This window comes from Lithobates pipiens, unplaced genomic scaffold (genome assembly GCF_037356315.1).
Source record: "Lithobates pipiens isolate NorthernLeopardFrog02 unplaced genomic scaffold, aLitPip1_a1.2 Scaffold_1, whole genome shotgun sequence".
Taxonomy (NCBI): Eukaryota; Metazoa; Chordata; class Amphibia; order Anura; family Ranidae; genus Lithobates; species Lithobates pipiens.
The window spans coordinates 74,492,463-74,517,661 of record NW_027507685.1 but is presented as its reverse complement, the minus strand read 5'-3'; the positions used below and the strand labels follow the sequence as shown (position 1 = coordinate 74,517,661).

Genomic DNA, 25,199 nt, shown 5'->3' with positions numbered 1-25,199 from the left:
AGTTTGACTTGTTCGGCAGACAATGCTCAAATACTTAGGGATCCAACGGATAAAGAATTGCTATTAAAAAATATATATATTGTTTTCCTGACAAGTTGAGTCTCTCAGTCTGTGCTGACAGTAATTGGTATATGTCAAAATCCTTGAGGGACCAGTTTAAACAGGTGCTCAAGGTTATCCCTGTTCAGCAGGCCCAGGATATGGTAAGCTCCTAGTAGCTTTATGTTGGCAATAGATGCTATGAGAGATTCTATCTTCAGGCCTCACGCCTTTCCCTGGGCTGGTACATATGTATAGAATACTATGGTTGAAAAATTGGTCAGCCGAAGCGTCCTAAAAAAAGAAAAACTCCTGAAAGTTCCTCGTTAAACAGTTATCAGAACAACGGTCCCCAATGGAAGATTTCTCCTCCATTGTTGTCTGAGCAGCAATCCAAATTTTCAGATTTCCCACACTTTTGTGACAATGATCACCAGTGCAAAAATAGGATTTTTATAACAGCTTACCTGTAAAAATCCTTTTCTTTTGAAGTACATCACTGGACACAGCGCCATAGTAATGACTATGTGGATTATAGGCCACCTTCAGGTGCTGTACACTGGCACACCCTAAACAGGAGGTTGCTTCCCTATATAACCCCTCCCATATCAGGAGTACCTCCGTTTTGTAGCAAAGCAATACACGTGTATACTAGAAAGAGGGGCGGGACCTCTGTGTCCCGTGATGTACTTCAAAAGAAAAGGATTTTTACAGGTAAGCTGTTATAAAAACCCTATTTTCTTTAATCGTACATCACGGGACACAAAGCCATAGTAATCAGTATGTGGGATGTCCCATAGCAGTGCCAACTAAGGGGAGGGAGACGCAACAGAATTGGGGCAACATGAGACTAGAGAAGTTATACTGCTGACTGCAGCACACTACGCTAAAAGGCGATATCTTCATCCCTTTTTACATCTACCTAATATAATCTGGTAAATGTATGGATTGAAGACCAAGTTGCGACCTTGCAGATTTGAGCCATGGAGCCTTAGTGATGCACTAAACTAACAGCCCTAGATTAGTGCGTTTTGGTTAGAGAGGGTGGAATCTACCTCTTTAAACTATAAGCTTGAACGATTACTTGTCGAATCCATTTAGAAATAGTAGATTTCAATACTGCCTGTCCTCTTTTTAGGACCTTCAGGCAATACGAGCAAAACATCAGTTTTCCGAATCTGATCAGTCGCCTTTAAATAGACTTTGACTGCTCTTGCCACATCAAGAGAATTTGGTGATCTTTCTTCCATAGAACAGGGTTCTGGAAAAAAAAAAAGAAGGTAAAAAGTTAGGATGAGGACGCAATACTACGTTATCCTTGTGAACAATAATAATATGGCTCTTTACAAAAAAGAGCAGTCAATTGTGATATCCTTCATGCAGCAGATATGGTTACCAGAAAAAATAGTTTCCTTGTCAAAAAAGACCAAGGGAATATGTCGTATCTGCTCAAAAAAAAAGGCTGTTTTTGTAATGTCGACAAAACCAAATTCAAGTCCCAAGGGTTCAGGGGTGACTTAACCAGAGATTAAGCCATGTTACCCCCTGAATAAAGTTTCGAACCAAAGAATGTGAAGCAAGTGGTCATTGAAATAATACCGATAAGGCCGAGACCTGTCCTTAAAAAGTACTCAAGGCCAGCTTTATATTTCACCCCATCTGCAGAAAGTCAAGGATTCTACCTATGACCTATATTTCCTGGGGTGCCAACCCCTGGTTTCACACCAGGAGACATATGCTTCCCAGACTCCATAATATATATTTATGGAGGCCGGCTTCCTTGCATTAACCAAGGTAGATACCACTGAACCTGACAGCCCACGCTTCTTAAGAGCGTGGGCCTCAATAGCCAAACCATTAAATTTAGCGTTTGTAAGGTAAGATGGAATACCGGACCTTTGCGAGAGAAGGTCTGGATGTGGAGATGGGGTCCATGGGACCCCTACTGCCATCCTTATGATCTCTGCATATCAAGATCTTCTGGACCACAAGAATCACCAACTTCCCTTCCTGCTTGATCCTGCGAAGAAGTCGTGGACACATGCAGAAAAGGAGGGAATGCATAAATCAGTAAAACTGATTCCATGGAATCACCAAGGCACCTGTTCCACATACTAGCGGATCCTTTGTTCTTAACATAAAGATGTCAATCTCTCTGTTGAACCTGGGCTCAAACAGATCTATGTCTGGGATCCCACTATCTTTGACCTATTGTCAGAAACAACTGCTGGCGACTCAAAATTGACCGCCTGCCAAATTTCTATCCCTAGAATGAAAAACTGCCGATAGGCAAGGTACATTGTTTTCTGCCCAAGATAGAATATGATTCACCTTTCTCTGTGCTGCACACCTTCTTGTGCCCCCTTGGTGATTGATATAGGCCACTGCTGTGGCACTATCAGATTGGATTCTGACAGGATAGCTCCGTAAATTAAACATCCAGGCCGTCAGAACCAAGCGCTCTGCCCGAATCTGTAGAATGTTAATGGGCAAGGTCATTTCTGATCTGGACCACTTCTCTTGGACAGTTGCCTCTTATAGGACTGCTCCCCAACCTAAAAAAGGTTGACGTATGTTGTTACCACTTCCCAGGTAACTGTAGGAAGGATTTCCCCCTTTGCGGATTTTTGGTTATTAACCATAAAATGAGGCTCTGGTGCACCTTTGGAGTCTGACACATTGGAAAATCTAGAGCTTCAACCCTCTTGTTCCAAGCCAATAAGATACTGTTTTGCAGCATTCTTGAATGAAACTGAGCAAAAGGAATGGCCTTGAATGAAGCCACCATCTTTTCCTCATGCAAGCTGCATAGAAAGATTAATCTTGCTTCGACCACCTTAATCCATTCCTTTATGGCGCTGATCTTTGCCTGGTGCAAGAATACCCTTTTCTGGGTGTGTCTATGAACAGACCCATAACCTCCTTAATGGTTTTAACCACTTCAGCCCCGGACCAATTGTCGGCCTAAGGGCCTAAGGACCAGAGGTCTTTTTACAATTTCGCACTGCTTTAACTGGTAATTGTGCGGTCATGCAATGTTGTACCCAAACAAAATTTGTGTCCTTTTCTTCCCACAAATAGAGCTTTCTTTTGATGGTATTTGATTGCTTCTGCAATATATATTTTTTTTTTTTACGATATAAAAGGAAAAAGACTGAAATTTTTAAAAAAAATATATATTTTCTACTTTTTGTTATAAGAAAAATCGAATGAACTAAATTTTAGTCATACGTTTAGGCCAAAATGTATTCAGCCACATGTCTTTAGTAAAAAAAAAATGTCAATAAGCGTATATTTATTGGTTTGCGCAAAAGTTATAGCGTCTACAAACTAGAGTACATTTTTCTGAAATTTACACAGCTTTTAATTTATGACTGCCTATCTCATTTCTTGAGGTGCTAAAATGGCAGGGCAGTACAACCCCCCCCCCCCCCCAAATGACCCCATTTTGGAAAGTAGACACCCCAAGGAAATTGCTGAGGGGCATGTTGAGCCCATTGAATATTTTTTTTTTTTTTTGTCCCAAGTGATTGAATGAATAATGACACAAAAAAAAAAGTTTACAAAATGTTGTCACTAAATGATATATTGCTCACACATGCCATAGTTATATGTGGAATTGCACCCCAAAATATGTTCTGCTGCTTCTCCTGAGTACGAGGATACCACATATGTGGGACTTTTTGGAAGTCTAGCTGCGCACGGCACCCCGAAAACCAATCACTGCCTTCAGGATTTGTAAGGGTGCAAATTTTTGATTTCACTCCTCATTACCTATCACAGTTTCGAAGGCCATAAAATGCCAAAATAGCACAAAACCCCCCCCCCCCCCCCCAAATGACCCCATTTTGGAAAGTAGACACCCCAAGCTATTTACTGAGAGGCATGTTGAGTCCATGAAATATTTTATATTTTGCCACAAGTTGCAGGAATATTACAACTTTTTTTTTGCACAAAGTTGTCACTAAATGATATATTGCTCACACATGCTATGGGCATAAGTGAAATTACACCCCAAAATAAATTCTGCTGCTTCTCCCAAAGACGGGGATACGAAACGTGGGGGACTTTTTGGCAGCCTAGCCACGTACGGGACCCCGAAAACCAAGTACTGCCTTCAGGATTTAAATATAAAACGCTACCAAAAAAACTGTTAGCGATCGCAGGGATCAGGCCTGACTCTGCGAACGCTGCAGTTATGTGTTTAGTGTTTTGTAAGTGACAGTGATGGATCGATACTGCACTTGGGTGAGCTGGGCGGAGGGGCAAAACACAGGTGCTAGCAGGTATCTGGGCTGATCCCGCTAACAATGCGTTTTTTTTGGAACCCTAAACTGCTGGGGACGCTAGTATAGATCTGATCAGATCAGATATTGATCTGTTCAGATACTATACCACTACTGGAGGTGTATGCTTTGTGCGTGGGTGTTAGCGGTACAGGCACTAATCTAGCGCTGCCTGGGGCGATGCAGACCCTGACCCTAAAACCTAATTGATATCACCCGCCTGGTGATCAGGGGGTTAAACCTTTATTGGGTAATAAATGGTGGGTGCCCTGATGCTATAAAAAGCAAACTAACTAACCAGAGTCACCCGTAACACTTATACCATGATCACTGGTGAAAGGGTTAACTAGGGGCAATCAGGGGGTTCAAATCTTTATTAGGTAGTATATGGGGGTCCCTGACGCTATATAAAAACCTGACGGGGAACCTAAATAACTGGCTAACCAGCCTCACCAGTGGCACTTATACGGTGATCTCTGGTGAAAGGGTTAACTAGGGGCAATCAGGGGGTTAAAACCATTATTGGGTAGCATATGGGGGTACCTAGCGCTATAAAAACCTGGCGGTGAACCTAAAAAAATAACTAGCTACCTAGCAGCACCAGTGACACTAATGCAGCAATCAGAAAAACGATCGCTTAGTGACACTGGCAAAAGGGGGTGAAAGGGTTAACTCTAGGGGCAATCAGGGGGTTAAACCTTTATTGGGGGGGTAGGGGGCTACCCTGGACCTAACACTAACTGCCCTGACAGTTTTTACTGTCAAAACTGACACTAAATGCAGTGATCAGTAAATAAATGATCACTGCAATCAGTGACACTGTGACTGGGAGGGGGGGGTGATTTGTGTCCCTATGTGTACCTACATGTCAGTGTAGTGTTGATGCACTTACTTTCTCTGTTCTCCTCGCAGTCTGGTCAAAAAGACCGCCCCGAGGAGAATGACATTACTTCCTCCCTGCCTGTGTTTACACTACACAGACGGGGGAAGCTTCTCATTCGCCAGGAGCGATCGAGAGGGGATGGCCAGAAACCAACGGCCATCCCCTCACCCCGGATCGCTCCTGAAGCGAAACGGGCCGCCGCAGCCAGTGGGAGGGGGTCTGATTAGACCCCCCACCCGCTGGAAGGCAAGCACGTACATGTACGTGCTTGTTTCTGTCGGTGCCATTCTGTCGACGTACATTGCCATGCGGCGGTCCTTAAGTGGTTAAGGAAGATTTCTCTAGGTTGAGAATCCAACCTAGGTATTCCAGGTAGTTGAATGTGGTGACCATACTTTGGTCTAAGCGGGGCTACTGACTGGTCTATCAAGAGCCGATCATCTAGGTAAACTATAATCCTTATACCTTGGGCCCTTAATCTGGCTAGAGGAGGGGACTAAACCTCTGTAAACACTCAAGGTGCAGTAGCTAGATCGAAAAGCAGAGCTACAAACTGAAAATGAAAGTGAAAAAAGAATGGATATCCAGGAACCGGTTTAGATTCTTGAGATCCAGAATGGGTTTGATATCTCCGATCGATTTTGCCATAAAAAAGGTTTGAATAAAACCTCAACCCCAGTTCTTTCATGGGGACCAGCATGACCACTCTTTGCCAAACAATGGTCCAATGCTAGCAGGAGAGACTTTTTTTTTTCTCTGGATCTTTAGGAATGTTTGATCTGAGAAAACGAGGAGACGAGAACTCTTGAAACCCCAGATTGTACTCTAGAGCTATTGAAGAAGCCACCCATCTGTCTTGCCATTCTTTCTGCCAGACCCTTGAGAATTGCAGAAGTCTCCCCCCCCCCCCCAATAGCGAGCGGGAGCGCCCCCCCCTTCATAAGGAGGCTTTAGTATTTTGTTTGTAGGTTTGTTTTTTCCCTGGGCTTGACCCTGAGGGTTACCTCTTGAACTTGATGGCGGAAGCTGTCGTAACTGCCTAGAGGCTGATGCCCCTGGCACTAGAGAAGAAGCTTGTTTAACCACTTAAGGACCGAGCCTCTTTCTGAGATTTTGTTGTTTACACGTTAAAAATATTTTTTTTTTGTTAGAAAAGGACTTCCAACCCCCAAACATTATTTTTTTTCGAACACTCTAGAGAATAAAATGGCGGTCGTTGCAATATTTTCTGTCACACTGTATTTGCACAGCGGTCTTACAAGCGCACTTTTTTGGGAAAAAATACACTTTTTTTTTTATTAAAAAAAAAGACAACAGTAACGTTAACCCTTTTTTTTGTTTTTTTATATTGTGAAAGATAATGTTACGCCAAGTAAATTGATACCCAACATCTCATGATTCAAAATTGCACCCGCTCGTGGAATGGCGACAAACTTTTACCCTTAAAAAAATCTTCATAGGGGACATTTAAAACAATCTACAGGTTGTATGTTTTAAGCTATAGAGGAGGTCTAGGGCTAGAATTATTGCTCCTGCTCTACCGATCGCGGCGATACCTCACATGTGGTTTGAACACCGTTTTTTCATATGCGGCACTACTCGCGTATGCGTTCGCTTCTGCACACAAGCTCGTCGGGATGGGTCGCGTTTAAAAAAAAAATAATTATTTTACCTTTTATTTTTACACTGTTTAAAAAAAAGAAAATTGTCACTTTTATTCCTATTACAAGGAATATAAACACCCCTTGTAATAGAAAAAAACATGACAGGACCTCTTAAATATGAGATCTGGGGTCAAAAAGACCTCAGATCTCATATTTAGACTAAAATGCAATAAATAAAAAAATTGGCATTTAAAAAAATGATATAAAAATAATTGCCTTTTAAGAGCTGTGGGCAGAAGTGATGTTTTGATGTTGTTTCCGCCCAGCAATTGTATGGGGGACATCTTACCCTCACTCCTATCTATACACAGCTGACAGGACGCAATCGCCTCTGCTGCTGCCACCGGCTTCGGTAAGCAACGGAGGGCACCGGATCGCGGCAGGAGGGGGGCCCCTCTCCTACCGCCGATAAGTGATCTTGTGGCGAATCCGCCGCAGAAGCCACTTTTATCTTGTAGCGGACCACCCGCTGAAGGGGATACTCGGGTTATGGCAGCTAGCTGCTGCTAATACAACGATATCCTCCTTCAAACAGCCGACGTATAAAATTGCGGTGGGCGGCCTGTAAGTGGTTAAATGAAATACATTTACTCCTTTTCTTAAATGGCAAAGGAGTACCTTTCCACTAGAAATTCTTTGGATGAATTATGCAAGATATCTCAAACAGCCGTTCACCGCAAAACGGAAAACCAGCCAGGGCTCTCTGTACTGGCTCCCACCACCACCCCATGTGCAGCCATTCCAGCACATGCTGGAGGGCTCTAGCTGGTCTTTCCGGTCCTGGCAGAGCCCTTTGGCACATCTATGCATGTGTAGGTAATTTTGCATCTAAGGTTTGGGACTTAACGTAGGCCTGGCTCACACCTATTCAGGTTGCCGTTGATTCGCATTGCATTTTTTTCACAAACGTTTCTCGATGCATTTTTGCGGGGAAAAAAGTCCCTGGCCCTTTCACATCTGTGTGCTTTCCACCGATGTGTTTGCTGGAATGTGACCCAGAGGAAACCATGTTAAATGGACTGGAGATATAAACCAGGCCTAATTAGCTGTCTGTGCATGTATAGGAAACGTCTTCAATTAAAAAAAAAAATTATGTTCAAAATTAGAGGGGGAGCAGGTAGGGCAACATGACATACAGTACTTTAGGGTAAAGGTCCACTTTAGGAGGAGACTCCCCTTCCTTTGAAGAGATCGTCTCTCACTTCCTGTTGTGAGGGTAAAATCTCCCTCAATGGGACGCAGCCAAAAAAGAACCTCATTGGGGTTTTGGCTTTAGATCTATAGATAATAAGAATGTCATGGTTACGTAGATAAGATTATTTCTGTTCAGTTGGAATCTTTCCTATGTATATAAAACAAACAATTAAAATGACTTCAGTTCCCCTTTGAGGTACATTTTTTTAACCTTTAGCCCAGTTACAATATTTCCTGGTTACTATGCACAGTTTACAAGTTTCCCTTATTAAGCGGATTTGAGGTCGATTGCCAACTTTTCATCAGTTGCTCTTCCTTGCTATGCAAACAGTGAATTTTGTTCAGGCGGGTGCTGGTTTACCTCTGTGGCTGCCCCATAGTGTTTCTCACAGTGGTGTATGTAAATAATGCGTTAAAAGGAGAAGAGGCATGTATACTTTAGGCCTGCAGTCACACAATGCAGATCTTATCAGGCCCTGACGTCACACACAGTCTTGTGATCTGAGCTTGGTCAGAGCACTGACTAGAGGACTGATTTCCCGGGTCAGCGAGGACAATGTGTTGTTATGTTATGTTACGTCTGCCGCTCTCGCTGAAACAATAGGGACTTGCAACCCAGAGGCCATTTCAGTACAAGCCTCCTGTGGGACTCCCAGGACAGCTGCATAGGGACAATTACAGAAAGCGCACAGCTACCTGACATGTGGGTGCACATACCACCTGCAGGATATTTATGTAGAATTTCCTTCGATGTTGTGTGTGGAATTTTACCTCGCCTGCATTATAAATATATGTCAACACACAATGCAAGTGTAAGGCCATAGAAACAAGATGGTGGTCTGGAGAGCCAATTCCCTTATTGTTCTGTAGATTGATTGTGATATAAACACGCACATAGTGCTATCGGCCTAATGTGCATGTTTATATGCTGAGCCAAATACCTGTTTGGTGTGTCTTATTTATCCAGAAAACAGTACAAGACCATGTTGATACATTAGAGCCTGCATCCCAAGCCTTTGGAGGCAAGAGACTACCCTCTCTACCAGGCTGTGGCTCTCCAAAGTTGCCAAAATTCATTGTATGGAAAGCCTCACAGTCACTTAAGATGGATTCCAAAGCACCTGGTTCCATTGGACCTTGTTTACCTGCTCTCAGGACTGATTCCGAACTGGCAGATGACTTGCAAACATGACTCCGCCACCCAGGGTCTCTGCTTTCCCTTTTTTTTTTGAGAACTATACATGGTAGTTTTAGATTCGCCCCAACACTTTTTTTTCCCCCACTTCACACCCCTCGTTTCGTGACCTACATCCACTTATGTGTTCGTTTGCTGTGTATTTTTGAATGTCTGAACTTGGGACACTGGCAGGCCTACATAGCTTATGCACCCCAGACCACCGAACTGTACCATAAACGTATACTTGGCCCCCTGCACTCTTTGGATATAACCACCTGATCTGTTGTTCCTTAAGCCAGCGGTAACCAACCTTTTTGCCACACTGCCTGCCACCAGATGAATGCCACTTGCCACGCTGCCTGCCAACAGATGAGGAATGTCAATTGCCACGCTGCCCTCCACCAGATGAGGAATGTCACTTGCCACCAAATGAATGCCACGCTGCCTGCCACCAGATGAATTCCACTTGCCGTGTCCCCTGCCACCAGATGAGAAAAGTCACTTGCCACGCTGCCTGCCACCAGATGAATGCCACCATATAAATGTCACTTACCACACTGCCTGCCACAAGATGTGGATTGTCACTGCATTGGTGGCACTGGTTAATTTAGCACAGAGGTAGGCCTCTGTGCAGTGGTCGTTCTTGAGTGAGGGCATGAGAGCGGTGGTGCGGGGCCGGTGGTGAGAGATGATGTCATCTTTCTGATCCCCGCCTCACCTCTGATACAAGCGCTGTGAGGGCAGAAAAGCTGTGATGCGGGGCAGGTGCAGAGAGATGATGTTATCGCTGCTTGCCAGCTTCTCTAATCTGCCTGCTTCTATGATCCACCGGAATCTCTCACCTGCTCGCCTCTGTGATGCGCCGGGCTCTCTCACCTGCCCTGCGCTCTCATGCTGCCGGGCTGCAGAGACATTACGGCCCAATAGTTGGCCACAGCCTGGGGGTTGGAGAACCCTGCCTTATGCCATGGGGCTGTGTCCATTTTGTGGTGTCACACATATATAAAAATTATTAAAAAGAAAGAACTGTTACTTGTGCGTAAGCATTATGCTGAAAAATCTACCTTTTTGTCTTGTTTTCCTCCTGAAAAATAACAATGCACTTCCTGATATTCAGGTGTGCCTAGGCACTGCTGTGCCCACATTCTCAAAGCTGTATATCTGCAGTGTGAGATCTAGGGAACCTCTATGTAAGGGACTTGGATGGGGGCAGCATTTCTTGACATGCTGGCCTGGGTCCCGCCCCGCTTTTTCTCCAGATGGGATAGTCACATATCTGCCTTTTTGGTGACATTCCACCATCTTGTGTTACTTGCTCTTATGGCCCACCTTCCCACATACTCAGGCACAAGTAAGAATACTAACCTCCATATTACACAGTAATGGAACACAGTACCATTGCCCTCAGCCATCTTTCTGGATATCACAGTCACTTTCTTCAGATGGTTCCACCCACAGGGTGTTCCTCAATTTAAGCCTGAGGCCATCCTGAACAAAGGCATAGGACCTGCTAAACGAAGGTCAGGAGTAGTCCTTCCATCTTCCCTTTATGTGTCATTTTCTAGTCACCCTGGCAATTCGACCATTCAGAGGGCCCTTTCACCAGCCCCTGTTCTACATGCTGCTGGTCACTTATGCCCCACCCACAGCAGGTATAAAAGGGACATGACGTTCACCCACTATTTCACCACAGGAGGGGCTACAAATCAAGAGGCACTACACCTGCCAATATCTGACTGTTAGGCTCAGGAGAATTGATGATGTCACTACTGTGCTGCTCAGTGTTCTCCTTTCTGAAGGCGCCGATATGAGGAATTAAAGCCCTGCCTCTACCAAGATGGCCAACTCCATACAGGAACATTGCAGAATAAGTCAGGGTAACTCTGTAATAAAGAAAGATAGCTGTAGTGAGACTATGGCCAATACTGGTACCTAGACTTTGGCATTCACCTGCCTTTTCTGGGCGCAGCTTTCAGAGTTTACTTCCTCTTCAAAGGTTAATATTGTCACATTATGCTTCGATGTGAACACTATACACACATTCAGGACTGTTTGTCTCTTGCTCCATACTTCCATGGATACCACAGTTTTAAAGGCTGTTTAAGGTTTGCCCTTGCTGCAGTCATACAAAATGTTTTTGTTTTGTTTTTTTGCGCAAGGCCACACCACCCAGCTCTTTGGGAAGAGATAGTCCATTATTTCCTCCACTGAAATAGCCTTGATATATATTGCAGTGCATTTTATACTTTGTTAGGTATCGTTAAGATGAGCAATGAGCCACATCTTGCAGTCACAGCTCAATGCTCCAAGCACCTTCTGCGTGAATGGATGAATTAAAGAATGTGGTCATTCAGACAAAGCACAGGTTTGGCTTTATAACAGCCCCTAAATGTCTGTGGCTAAGGAAAGATGTGTGTATGAGCACAAAAATAAAAAGGAAAGTATAGATGCTTTGTCTGTTATCCCTAGACAAAACTAGCATCTAAGCCTTGAAGTGCTTGGGGAACCCCACCGCAAGGGTCATTTTTAATTTTTTTGTTCAGCTTTAGAAATTCTGCTAGAAATCCAGTGAGCTCCCAACCTCCTGTGCTCTCTGGCTGTGCTGTATTTACCTACCCCCATCTGACCTTCCCGATCCAGCATGAAAAAAGAAAATTATTGCAGTTACCACATCTAAGGGCCGTTAAGCTGCAATATATTACATAATTCTCATGTTTAGCTATGCGTTAAATTTTCTATTTTCAGTGGCAGTTTACTCTTAGAACTCCATCCATAAAGGCATCTCTGGCAGGCTGATCATTTCAGGTCTATGGTACATGCATACAGCCTGGCCTGACCATTTTACAGGTTAACGTAAATAACATGGATTACCTTGTTACAATGGCTTCTGAAAATGGGCGGGGTATATGAGGCAGCAGGTGAACATCTCCCTGAACTTGATGTGTTGAAAGCAGAAAAAAAAAGGTAATGGGCAACTATGAAGATTTGAGTAACTTTGACAAGGGCCAAATAGTATTGGTTAGATGACTGGGTCAAGTCTTATTCCACAAAAGCTGCATTTTTAGAGGTTTGCAGTTATCAGGACCTACCACAGTGGTCCAAGTTGGGAAAAACAAGCATCTGGGGCATGGGAGGCCAAGGCTCATTGGAGCACATTGGGATTGAAGGCTGCCCATGTAGTCTGATCTAATAGAAGAGCCATTGAAGCTCAAATTGCTGATTCTGATAGATAGGTGACAGAACACGCAGTGCATCGCAGTTTGTTGCATATGGGGCAGCATAGTCACAAACTAGTCAGGGAGCCATGTTGACAGCCTAAAGCACCTAGTCTGATGAAGTCAAGAGGAACACAAAGTTTGAGGTGTTGACTTGACATTTAAATCCTCCAGCTCTAAAGTCAATTGAGTATCTGTGGGATATGCTGGAAAAGCAAGTCTAGTCCATGGAGGCCCCACCTCGCAGACTCAAACTGCTACTGATGGTTTGGTGACAGATACCACAGCATACCTTTTGAGCTGTCTAGTGGCGTTCATGCATTGATGGGTGGTCATATTGGTATGGCTGATCGCTTTATGTGTAGTTTGCGAATATGGCTTCTTCTATGATTTGCAAACAGTAAGGCTCAACCCACACCTTTACACCATGGGAATGCTTGCATCACCGTTAACACATGTAGTGCAATAGGGTGCTGCAGTGCTATGAATTCCTGTCATCACCCCCAATGCACATGGGCTGCCCTAACACATCTCACATTAACGCATGAAGCAACAGATGCCAAAATGATTTGCGTTTACACAGCACAGACGTGTGAACCCAGCCTAACAGGTAACCAATTTTCTTCTTCACTTTCCTTTAGATTTACCTTCAACTATGTACTACAAGGGCTTTTCTGATGGCATACAAATAGAAAAGGTTTAGGTTGAACCTCATATTATATGGTTTGGGTAAAGCTAAAGGAAAATTGACCAAGAAGATTGTATAAATGTATGGCCAAGCCTTAGTTTACACATTTATGCAGCACTTTCTTTTATTACCTTAAGTAGTATTATTGTGTGTGGCCCAACACATGTTCATAAAATCTACATACAAACACTAAAAATAAACACAAACAAAAGACATAAGTCAGATCCATATTTTATTGAAAAGAAATACAAAATCCATGTACAAAAGAAGGAAAGAACAAAAAAAAAAAAAAAACGCAATCACAAAATGTACAGAAAAAAAAAAGGATGTTTACATTTCACAGATGTACAGTATTTACAGAAATAACAGCTTCTCAAGTGGCATCCCCAGGGCTAAGCCAGCCAGGGACTAAAAATTTCTCTGAGTGTTTGTGATGATTAAATGGCACCTCCCTGACAGGTCACAGGTTATTGTCTTTGATATGTGAAGTGGCTACCAAGAAATAAATATACTTGTCTCCATCTCTTTCAGCATTGCTGCTGTAAACAAAAATAGAGAACATTTCATAAACTGTACAAATAAAAATAAAATTTCATTATTCTTTTTTCATAATGTTATAGTGATTTTTTTTATTTTAGAATAGGTTTATAAAAAATCTGTCTCTGTTATATGATGAAAACACAGGACCTAAAGTGATGAGCATGAAGCCTATCGATTTACCAACAGCTCTAATGCACCAGGCTCCTCAGGGGCTGTCCTCAGCTACTGGTAACCGATAGGCTAGTTATTGTCTCAACCCACAAATAGGCTGCCTCTTCTCTGTACAACTGATAGATACATTTAAAAATTCCAACTCCACACAAAAGCTTCTTAAATATTTCAAATACTCCAGTGCAGAGACTTCCCTGCAGCTGTTTGTACATAGTTTTCAGTCAGTCTTCCACAAAAAGTTCATTCACCATCAGCAATCCATTTGGGAAGAGTGACACCATCATTTGGCTTTGCAGTGACCACAACAGTTGGGCAGAACTGGGGATTCTGATTGGAAACCAAGTCACTGGAATCCCTGAGAAATAAAAGAAGATCTTGCCATTTCCAACTGAAATTTCAGTCTAGGGTGGAGTTGGCTTCTAAATGTTAAAAGGGAGCCGTTATTGTGTATGTCAAGAATGCACAGAAGCTGGTGAGAGTGATTAATTAGCAGGATATTGCAGAAAATAAAGGGTTGTATCTTGCTGCAATAAAAAAAAAAAAAAAATGATGATCAAACACATCTGCAGAAAGAGTGATAGCAAACTTTATAGTAATTATATGTCTACTGTGTACAAGGCTTTGGGTTAGTTCCCCAGATTTGATTGTTATTACAGATGCATCAACTCATCCCCATATGTCTTGGGGGGGGGGGGGGGGGGCAACTCTTAAGGTTCATCAGGATGTGGTTTTGTGCACATTCATGTGGTTAAATCAGTCTCTTTGTCTTATGTTTGGAGAAATGTATTTCCGTCAGATGCCGAGGATATGGGAAGTGAAGTAGCACACAGCAACCAATCAGAAATTTCTCATTGATATGAGAAGTCCCGGATTTGTGGGGAAACAATACAGAAGAGTGCCGTGGGCTACAGGTTTTTCTATATGGGAGATAAGGTAGAGAAGATAATCTTTATGTCTTACGAGTCCATGGACATTATACAATTATTATTTCCTCATGCTACCTTTTGAAATGTATAGAACTGCACCAGCGCAAAAGTTCCTCGATCATAATGTGCGGCACATTAAAAGTGCTCTGGGAGACACAAAGTTAAAAAACGGACCCTGTATAGGGCTACAAACAGAATTTGGTTGCAGTGGGTTACAACACTTAGTGTTATCCTGGGCATCTAGATTAAAATGTCTAAAGTGGAACAGATTACCCCCTTTAAAAAAAAAAAAAAAGTGGATCCATTCCAAATTCTTGGGATGGGTCATTCACAAGAACCACTAGCCATAAACTGGGATTATGAGCCGATCAAATTATTTGCATAAACACCAGACTATGGACTCCACGAGAATATCTCCCCCCCCCCCCCCCCCCCACCATCATGTGATGAGCTGAAGATTTCATGCATCTAGGAAATTTAAAAAAAAAGGACCGAGAGACTGATTCAGACTCACAACCGTAAAGAGGTTTCAGAAACTTGTAGTTGCACACATGTTGTAGAAATTGTTACAGAAGAGCACTTCTTTTGCTAATGGTGAACTACAAGTTTCAGAATGCACCCTTACATATCTCATTCCCAACATATCAGAATAGAGAAGAGGTAAAACAAGAACATTCTGCCTTGACAAGAACATTCTAGTGTGTGCGTTACAGAAATGGTCATCCCCAGTCCTTCAGCTTTTGAGGCATTACAATTCCCACCGCACTCTGCACCTTGCAGTACCTACTGGGAACCAACGTTACGAAAAGACAGGCGTCTCAAACTTAGGCTTAGCACAGATATCCTATAGGAGTCCATATTTTCCCAAGGGTCAAGTTATCCATGCCCTTTCCCTTTACTTCTAAGGCTTATGGAAAAAATATCCTTAAAAAAAAAAAAAAAAAACACACGACTTCAAAAATTGTCATTCCCTCTGAGACATAAAATGACTTCTTACCGACCAAGGAAAAAAAAAAAAAAGGCATAAATTACAATAATAATAAAAAAAATTAAATAAATAAACTTTGTTCTCTTTTACGTTATACAATTTTCTCTTTGTCTTTAAGCTATCTGTATTCCCCGTGGGTATATAATCAGTCGTTTGCTTGTAGCAAAAGGATATAAAAAGTTCATGTAGCAAAGTTTTGTAGGAACTCAACGATAGGCAATTAACGAAGTAGAGAAAGAAGGAGTTTTAAGTGCTATATCAGGACATACGGCATTATAGTGGCAACATGCTGAGGTCTATGTATACAGATGAGGGCCAACCACAGCATGCAAAAAGGGGGCCGGCAAAAAATTTTTTAGTTATGGCTTGTCTAGGTTTTCACAATTTGGCTACAAAAAGGGCAGTTGGTATGGCTCAGAATAACACCCTTTCCAGCCACTGGTAGAAGTGCATTAGGAGGGGGGGGGGGGATGCACCAAACAAATACAATTCCATGCTGTACTTGGCATTTGCTGGAGCTCGCTATGACACCAGCTACAAAAAAAAATAAAAAATCCCCCCCTGTATTTACTAGAAATTGTAAAGAATGTGCCATATATTTCTTACAGCCAAGACTTTTAATTGCGCCTTCAACATTAACACCAGTTATTCCACATTACAAATACTCCCTGATTGTGACAGCCATCATACAATGTCTTAGAGGAAACCATTTTTTGTTAAATCTCCACAAAAAAAGTCTCTTGGTGAACATATCAGGAAGAGAAGGCAGCTACCATATCCACCTTGTTTCTATTAACACCACCAGGCAACAGCCAACGGCTCGCAGAGATCAAGAACCGATATTCTCAAGTCTTCTCAGAGGAAAGATCACTGGAGAAGAGTCATCTAGACACCCACTGGACTTCGGCGGTACCGTCCATGGAGACCAGTCAAGTCTCCTAGCTTCTGTCCAGCAGAAGCCAAATCAGCACAAGTGGGCATCTCATAAACCTTCCGATTCTTTGTACCACATGTCCAAATGGAGGTAACTGCCTTAGTTCTGTGGTAAAATGTCCACGAGTGGGTTGTACAAGGCAGCCAGGATCTCCGAGATCATCTGGGTGAGATGCCATCGCAAAGGACCCCACCACTGTCGCTGGGCCACTTGCCTCTGAAACAGAAAAGAATAGGGTGTTACACTTGTCCTTGCAATGCAGGGCAACAATTTTACAGCTTTAACTGTTAAATATTAAAGTATCCACTCACAGGGGGCAGATAATCCTACCTAAAAAACGCAGGTGCAAATTTTTACTTGAATTCGTACAATGCGTGGGGGAGACTTACTAAAACTGGAGCACTCAGAATCTGTTGTAGCTGTGCATGGAAGCCAATTGGATAGATAGAGAGAGATAGAGAAATATATATATATATATATATATATATCCACCCTATTAGCACTTTACTGACCTAGTTAATTAAATGTCAGAAGGAAACAATAGAAGCATAAAAACTTGCCATTGCTGTCCTTTTGAAAATGCCAGTTGCCCGGCTGTCATTCTAATGTCGCTGTCTTCAATACTTTAGAGTCAACGACCCAGAACAAGCATGTACCCAGTGAAGTCATAATGTCCAATCTGCATACTTATCGCGCATCATGACTCAGAAAGCCCCGAGGATTTCCAGGAGCAGAGGTCAGTGACAGCAGCCGGTATGATCCCCTCCCAACACGTCTACTTTTAGAACGCTTGCTTGTAAACAAGCCACAACCTGTCAACAACTTATGTAATATAGAAGAGTGCGTTTCATTACATTCCAGCGCAGTCCTCCAGCAGGACAAACGTCACATTGTATGTACAGTTATGCTCAACCCGACGTGTGCTTGTTCTTTATTCCACCAAGTAAATCAAACGCATACAGCGGATTATTAAATTCATTCCGAAGAGGTGTCACAAGACAAGCAGCTCTGATGTATTTCACAAGCGCCGTCCTCATCTGGGGATAGATCGGCCCTGGGACAGGCTTAACCCCTCGCTGGCCATGCTCTGCCTTTTTTTTTTTTTGCTGCGCGGTAGAGATAAATAAGACAGATGGTGACAGCAGTGGGAGGAGCCTGGCTCCAGGCAGGCAGCTGAGTCATAGGTTAAATATAGTAACACGTATAAAAAGGAGGAAAGGCGCTGCACAGTGAATTCATTTCTACAAAAGAGCGAGAAGGACTGATCGCTGCTACAGCACTTGATTATAGGGCTTAGATGATCACAGAGGACAGGCAGCAGAGACCGGCGTACAGGGAAAGTGTGACAGCGGATTACAGCTGCTGACAGCTCTGGGTGGGAGATTAACTCCCTCCGTTCCCTGCATACATCTCCGCAACAACTGAAAATCCCATACAAAATATAGAGTGCAACTCAACTGCATACTGAATATATATTCAAATATCACTCCATCTAAGCCTAATGAGGTGCAATACCTTCTGGCTGCCTGTACGTCCCACCTACTTAGCAGGTGAGAACTCTTAGAAGAACTTTCCCACTCTTACTTCTCCCGCTGCAGCAAGGGGAGTCTCATTTCTCCTGCTGCATTCTCTAATTTTAACCCCCCCCGCCATTTTTTCTTTTGTTTTTTTTGGGCACACTTGGGCTCTCAATGACAGAGAGTGAGATATAAGAGAAGACTCAGACGGGAAGTCAAGTCCAACACTTAAGAGGATAAAAGAGCTCCAATACTTACTCTTCGCAGGTACCGCTCATTCATTTGGTCACCAATCCTGCGCAGTCGGAGGGCGATCTCTCGCTCTACAGGCACGTCTCCTGCCAATGGCAACCCCACTTGGGGATCATCTTGGTGCGACTCTTCCACCTCTGTACCCATGTTGGAATGTTCGTGGGTTGTGTGCCTGAGACCTGTTGGGCAAAAATAGAGAAAAAAATAATTTATGCATGTGATCTAAAGAAAAATAATAACAGGCAGCTACATGTAGGAACTCAGTCCACCTAGCTTCTGATTGGTGGTGATAGGCTTATGAAGTTGCGGTGCGGTGGTGTTTAATAACCTATCAGGAATGTCTGATAAGCAATATTCAGCAAGGGATGATTAATTCTGATTGGTTGCTGTGGGCTAGTGTGCTCTCCAACAGTATTACTTAATAAGGCTGTACGTCTGTCACAATTTACATTCTGTATGTTGAACAAATCTCAATGGCTGTTACATTGTAAAGAACATTGTTAATTAGCACAATGCCAGCAGTTTTTATTTTTGAAGCTGTGAATATTATCTGCTCCAAGTAGCAGGAAATTAAATATAATGAGCGTCGACACAAGCTGTGTAGAGATTTATATAGAATGCATTGCGCTTTCAGCTGTAAATCAAACCAATAATTTCAAAGTGATGGCATTTTTAGACACTTAACCGTTTCACTGATCCAGATACTGGTTGTAGTATGGCACCCTCCTATACAGGAAAGGGGGTCAGCGACACGCGCCAATTTCATTGTTTGGAGCTGTCAATACAAGCATTCACGAGGTTTGATAAAGGGAACCTATACTAAAATAACCCCCCCAATCCCTCCGATTCTCCTTCCTTAAGCGCATAGGCAGGCAATGAAGTGCTGAAATAGATTTGCGGCACCAATCAATGCTCCCTCCAATGCCAATTATATCTCAAAATTCACAAGACGACTACTTGTTTCTGGGAGGAGCCAGCCAATCAGCGGCTCTGCCTGAACCCTGATCTTCAATAGAACAACATTACTAATGCTCCACTATTTGGTCAAGTAATCAATATCCGGGAAGGGCTCAGTGTGCCAGTTTGTGCAGTAATAGCATTGCAGGGCTGGTTTATATTGGTCAGTAGTGGCCAGGAGGGGGAATTCGTTTTTTCTGTACTGATCTCTTAAAAACCCAATCTCTAGACAAGCAGTCAGATACACAATTAAAACAAGCTACATGGGGATGGCTTAGCCTGCTGTAGGACTTGTAACTCTGTTCAGCCCGTCTTATCAGACAGCACAGTAAAGTCTATGACCTCCATTGTAGCAGGCAACGCATGCTGAAGAGTCCCGATTCCCCCCCACGCCAGGTTCACGCAGAGCCTATGCTGGGCCTTCTCACTCCCCAACAAAGTGTTGCCGTGTAGGGGATTAAAAAGGGAGCTAAAAACAAATCTGGATACTTACACTAGGTGCATTTAACTTTTTTTTTTATTTTTTTTTAGCAAATGCATAACTGCTTTCATTTATATTGGATGTGCTAGTAGTTGTTAAGCTTTAAAACAGTTAATGGATCCCCCCCCCCCCCCCCCCCCATCTATTATGCTTGATAGTCTATACCAGTGATGAACTACATTTCCCATGATGCTCTGCAGTGTAGGTGAGCATCATGGGAAATGTAGTTCCAAAACATCTGGTGTGCCAAAGTTCACCATCACTGGTCTATACAGTCACACTATCCAAATCCGATAGATCAAATGGGACCTGCGAGAATGCATTTTGGAGCTGTCGTGTTTAGAAGGTGCAGGCTCCAATGCAGTCGTCCCAACCAACCTGGAGCAAATCGTGCAAGATGGAATTAAGACCTTCACTGGCTGCATGCTTGTTCCTGATCTGTAACTCACTGGATGACAGGCCACTCAGCTGCCCCAAAACTGACCCTGCCAGCAGAATTAGGGTGAATGAAGGACCCAAGAAGCTCTGCAGTCTTTGTGAACTTAAAATGTAAAAAAATAGGGGAATATTTACTAAAACTGGAGTGTGCAAAATCTGGTGCAGTTCTGCATAGAAACCAATCAGCTTCCAGGTTTTAATGCCAAAGCTTCATTAAACATGCTGAAGTTAGAAGCGGATTGGCTACTGTGCACAGCTGGACCAGATTCGGAGTGCTCCAGCTTTCCCCCCCATAATGTCCTCTAAAGTAATGGTTCTCAACTTCAGTCCTCAAGTACCCCCAACGGCCACGTTTTCCTTTACTTTGCACAGCTGTTTAAAAATCAATAAGATGATATCGATAAGAGCTATTTTATCTAAGGGAAGTTCCCAAAACATGGCCCTTAAGGGTACTTGGGGACTGAGGTTGAGAACTGCTCTTAGAGGACCAGCAGCAACTGCTAACCACTATTGGGCTTTGTATGTTCATCCCACCATTACAGGTATGTCATTCCTCTTATCAGTTCCGCATAATCTTCCCTTTTACCATTCTGTTATATGGACTGTAAAGACTAATAACAGGTGCTGGATACCCATGTAGCCAGACCACATGTAGTTTATAAAATGCAAATTAACAATTGATATTCCTTCACATGCCGAAACAATACAACTCTACAGAGACTGCAACACACACACACTGCTGCTAATACAAGGGGATGTTGTTGTCGTCTAGCATGCCCCAGAACGGGAATGCTCAGAGCAAAGTAATTACAGCCTGTCCTGCATGTCTCATTCCAACTCATGACTGTGCCACTGTGTCCACAATGCCAGCGCTTCCAGACAAGCTGGACACACGCCAGGGTGTCATGACTAGCCTCTAGTGACCTGGCATGTGGCCAAACATAAAGCTTCATAAACAGGAAGACTAAAAGGAACATGTGTGTGTAAACCTACACCAGACACTAATAAAAAGGACAGTTAGACAATCAGACAGACGCAATCATGCCAAAAAAAAAAAGGGTGTCCTACAATCAGCAGATCTAGATCTGCATCACATCTCTGCTTTACATGACTGCAGCTGGTCTATTACAGCGGATCATACGGACGCTCAGGCATGCGACTCCAACATCCAGCACAAACAGTCACCGATCCCAAACAGGACTTCATTACCATAACTACAAGGAGCACCAACCCCCTGCAAACACATTTCACCTCTTCTCTGTTTAGAGGGGTCGGGGTTATCTTATTGGTTGCTATGGGTTACATCACCAACAACAACAAATCCTGCACACAAGAGATAGCAATCACAGTGTGCCGTACACAAAGCACTCGCCACTTTCCTGTTTAATATCTTAGAATGCCCTCTTCTCCTTTTTAAAGGAAGCTGGTAGAGGACAAGTCAGGACATGTCTATCTATACTGGGTGCAGGTAAAGCCCCAGCACTGCATGCTTTACTAACAACCAAACACAAGTCTAACACTCTTACTACATCACAAACCTTGCTTAGCCTGTGTGCATGATCTCCGACAACCTACCACCAATGCAACAACGGTCAGGTCATAGAAACAATGGAATGCAAGCCACTTACCGTATGCAGTGGGTTCTCCTGTGCTGAAGGATTCTGGGTAGGAGCAATGCCTTTGTTCACAAGCAGGTGAAGAAGGTCCAGATTCACAACTGTTAACCATTTCAAGTCTGTCCTGGGGGTGGTTTTGGCACAAGGATAAGCACCTTTGACACATGGACGGTGGGGCCGGGACGGGGGCCGGATGGCTCACAGGTAGGTTCTGTTCACAGATTCGGGAGGAGGAGCCAGTGCAGGCACTAACGTCAGCAGGAAAAGTGCGCCCGGCGTCGGATTGAATGTTTCCCACACGTTCGGATGTACTCCCATCATGAAGTGCCCTCGCCATTGCTGAACTTGTAATCTGCTAAAAAAAAAAAAAAATTTATAAAATGTGAAGATTTCAGAATAGAATTACACCCCAACATTCATGAGAAAGTTCCCCCCTCCATTTCCAGTTGTGGAAAACAGTCTAGAGTCGTACGCTGTTATTGGGTTATTTGTCAGCGACGGATACAAAGAGAATCACACAACATGAAAATTTGTACCCATAGATATAGAAAAACAATCCAATAATCTAAGCAACATAAAATCTGAAGACCTATATAACCCAAATAATACACAATAAGGCATAAAAGATGTTAAAGAAAACCAAGTGACCTGCTCCTAATGTAACATCCGATGTAGATATTGTTGATTCCCCCTCCCCCCAGTACGTGTTCTTTGTGAAGTGCGGATAATGTGTGAATGAGGCGTCCTGTCAGTGTCTCACCTCCTCCTCTGTGTGCAGGCCTGTGTAGTGTCCACACGAGGGCAGCGCAGCCACCTGACTGCCACTGTTTGTAAACAAATCCTACAGACTGCTGTGTGTGGATCCTTACATGACCCAATGTGTGGCGGGCTCAGGAACCCGGACCAGGGCACCCATCATCACCCTACAGGGGGTATTTTTCCTCACAGACACTGTGCCCACTGACTGGGCAATGGGCTGATCACTACTATACCTGTGTGTGTGTGAGAGAGAGAGGGTCAGGGGGGACACTGTGCCCACTATACACATCGCAGCATTGTTCCTGGAAATAACCATCCCTAATACTACACCCCAATCCCTGCCACAACATACCAGTACTGTACCCCACTATATACATACAGCACATCCAAACCATCCCCCCACTACAACACACCAATAACAAATCTGACCCCATACACACCACTGCAGGGGGCTGCCATCACACATATATACACACACACACCTCAATACCACTCTAGAGATTAGTTATACATTTTATTTCAGGTACTTGTAGAACACCGTCAATTTATGCAAAAAAAAAAAAAAAAAAATTATAAATATAATATATATATATATATATATATATATATATATATATATATATATATATATATATATATATATATATATATATATATATATATATATATATATCCATCCATCCATCTACATACACACACACACACATATATACATAAACACTCTTCCATGTATGCCATTTGAACTTTTTTGTTTTTAGCAGGGGTATAAAATAGATGTACATGATCTAATGAAGACACATTGTCCCAGACCCTTCCCCTATATAGTATGTCTTTTATGTACATTGTCGTAGATCACTACTAGTCAAAGTAAATGTAGTACAGGTCATATTAGTATTGGTACTGATTTGGGAGTATGAAAGCTGGGAAAAAAATAAAATTATATTATAATATATATATATATATATATATATATATACACACACACATACATACATACACACACACACACTGTAATATGTTGATCATGTCTATCACCTGCAGTGATATGAAGTATACAGACACTCTTCCAGGTATATACAGTATTGGACTTTATATATAGTGATGGATGTAATGATCACTTAGTGTCCTGGCTATACACGGTCATGTGTTGTTGGCTATGTACTCTCCTGTGATGTCTATGTACTGTCACAGATCAGTCCCAGTAATGGACAGTTAGGACATATTAGTATAGGTACAGATTTGTGAGCATGACAGATGGAAACACTAAATAATAAATATATATTATTATATATATTCGCACACATTAAATACTACTGATCATGTGTCTCACCTGGTCCTGCAGTGAGTATACAGACACTCTTCCAGGTATATGCAGTATCGGACTTTGTATACAGTGATGAATAATGGATGTAATGATCACTTAGTGTCCTGGCTATACGCTGTCATGTGTCGGGTATGTAGTGTGTGTCACAGATCGGTAATGGACAGATCGGGGAAGACATGTATAGATGTTCCATGTGTGTGCGGTGGGATGTGGTCGGTGCTCCTCCGGTAGGTGATGTCCCGCACACTGCCGGTACTTCCCCGTCTCTCCCCGGCAGGGATGAGCACAGACCGGGCGAACTTTCCCCGGGACGGTCCGGACAGATCCAGGTATGAAGGAGCTGTCAGGCTGGATGTAGCGGACAATCACTCACCTGGGTCAGCCGTGTGACATGAGCCTGGAGATCGGTGTAGAGTCGTCCCATGTACCGGGATCGGAGGGAGATAAGGAAGAAGGGAGGCGGCGATCACCGTGCACCCCGCACCGCACACACTTCACTAACTGCACTCACCACCAGCCAGCAGCCAACTTGGACAAACCACGCCCAATCAGACCGGGAGAACACGCCCACACCCAGACCTGACACTCCGCTGCCGGCTCCGCCCCCAACATAACATCAACATGTCGGGGCATGCAGCGAGTCCGGGGAGCCAGGGGTTAATGTCCGGGACACAGGATGGGGGGTGGGAAAGCACCGAATAATACTCCGGACCCGGGGCAGCCGGTGATCTCTAGACACCGGCACAGGTCCAATCGGTGCGATCTCTCCATCTAATGAGCGATCAGATCTGAGCTCCTCATTGTGTTTCTGATGATCGGTCAGAGGTGAGAGAGCGGCCACAGCAGCCCCGTCTATAGATGTGTATGGAGAGATCCGGGTCACCCTCCATACCTATCACTGTAGAGGTGAGAAAGGTTGCCGACTGTCAGTAAATCTACAGTTTGTAAATCTGTATGCAAAAAGCGTCTGTTCACGAATGTCATTCACAGACCGATGCAAAAATGACAGATTTTACAAACTTTGTAAATCTTCTGACAGTTGGCAACTGTGGAGGTGAGCCCCGTCCAGGGCAGGATTATGGGGGCAGATAAGGGAACTGCCCCCCCCCCCCTTTGTACAATATATATATAGCTTTGGAGGAACCTTGGG

General features: G+C 43.4%; 1 protein-coding gene across 3 annotated transcripts; it reads right to left on the bottom strand.

Moving 5' to 3' along the window:
• Nucleotides 1-16,369: 16,369 nt before the first annotated feature.
• BBC3 (BCL2 binding component 3) lies at nucleotides 16,370-24,581 on the bottom strand. 3 transcript variants are annotated; one of them, XM_077457152.1, is made up of 4 exons: nucleotides 24,423-24,581; nucleotides 21,979-22,318; nucleotides 18,481-18,653; nucleotides 16,370-16,921 (listed from the first exon to the last, which is right to left on the bottom strand). In XM_077457152.1, exons 1-4 carry the CDS (start codon nucleotides 24,471-24,473, stop codon nucleotides 16,805-16,807), a joined length of 681 nt encoding a protein of 226 aa, XP_077313278.1. In that variant the 5' UTR covers nucleotides 24,474-24,581; the 3' UTR covers nucleotides 16,370-16,804. The 3 variants fall into 3 exon arrangements, with proteins under 3 accessions (XP_077313278.1, XP_077313190.1, XP_077313351.1); XM_077457064.1 differs by having other exon boundaries at nucleotides 21,979-22,321; nucleotides 24,423-24,580; XM_077457225.1 differs by lacking the exon at nucleotides 24,423-24,581 and adding an exon at nucleotides 22,615-22,701.
• Nucleotides 24,582-25,199: the final 618 nt, after the last annotated feature.

Excerpts from the sequence above, each read along its gene's own strand:
- BBC3 (XM_077457064.1), bottom strand. The coding sequence starts at position 24,473 with ATGGGACGACTCTACACCGATCTCCAGGCTCATGTCACACGGCTGACC. Across the intron at positions 22,322-24,422 it reads ATGTCACACGGCTGACCCAG|CAGATTACAAGTTCAGCAAT; the intron begins GTGAGTGATTGT and ends TTTTTTTTTTAG. Across the intron at positions 18,654-21,978 it reads AGGAGAACCCACTGCATACG|GTCTCAGGCACACAACCCAC; the intron begins GTAAGTGGCTTG and ends TTTGCCCAACAG.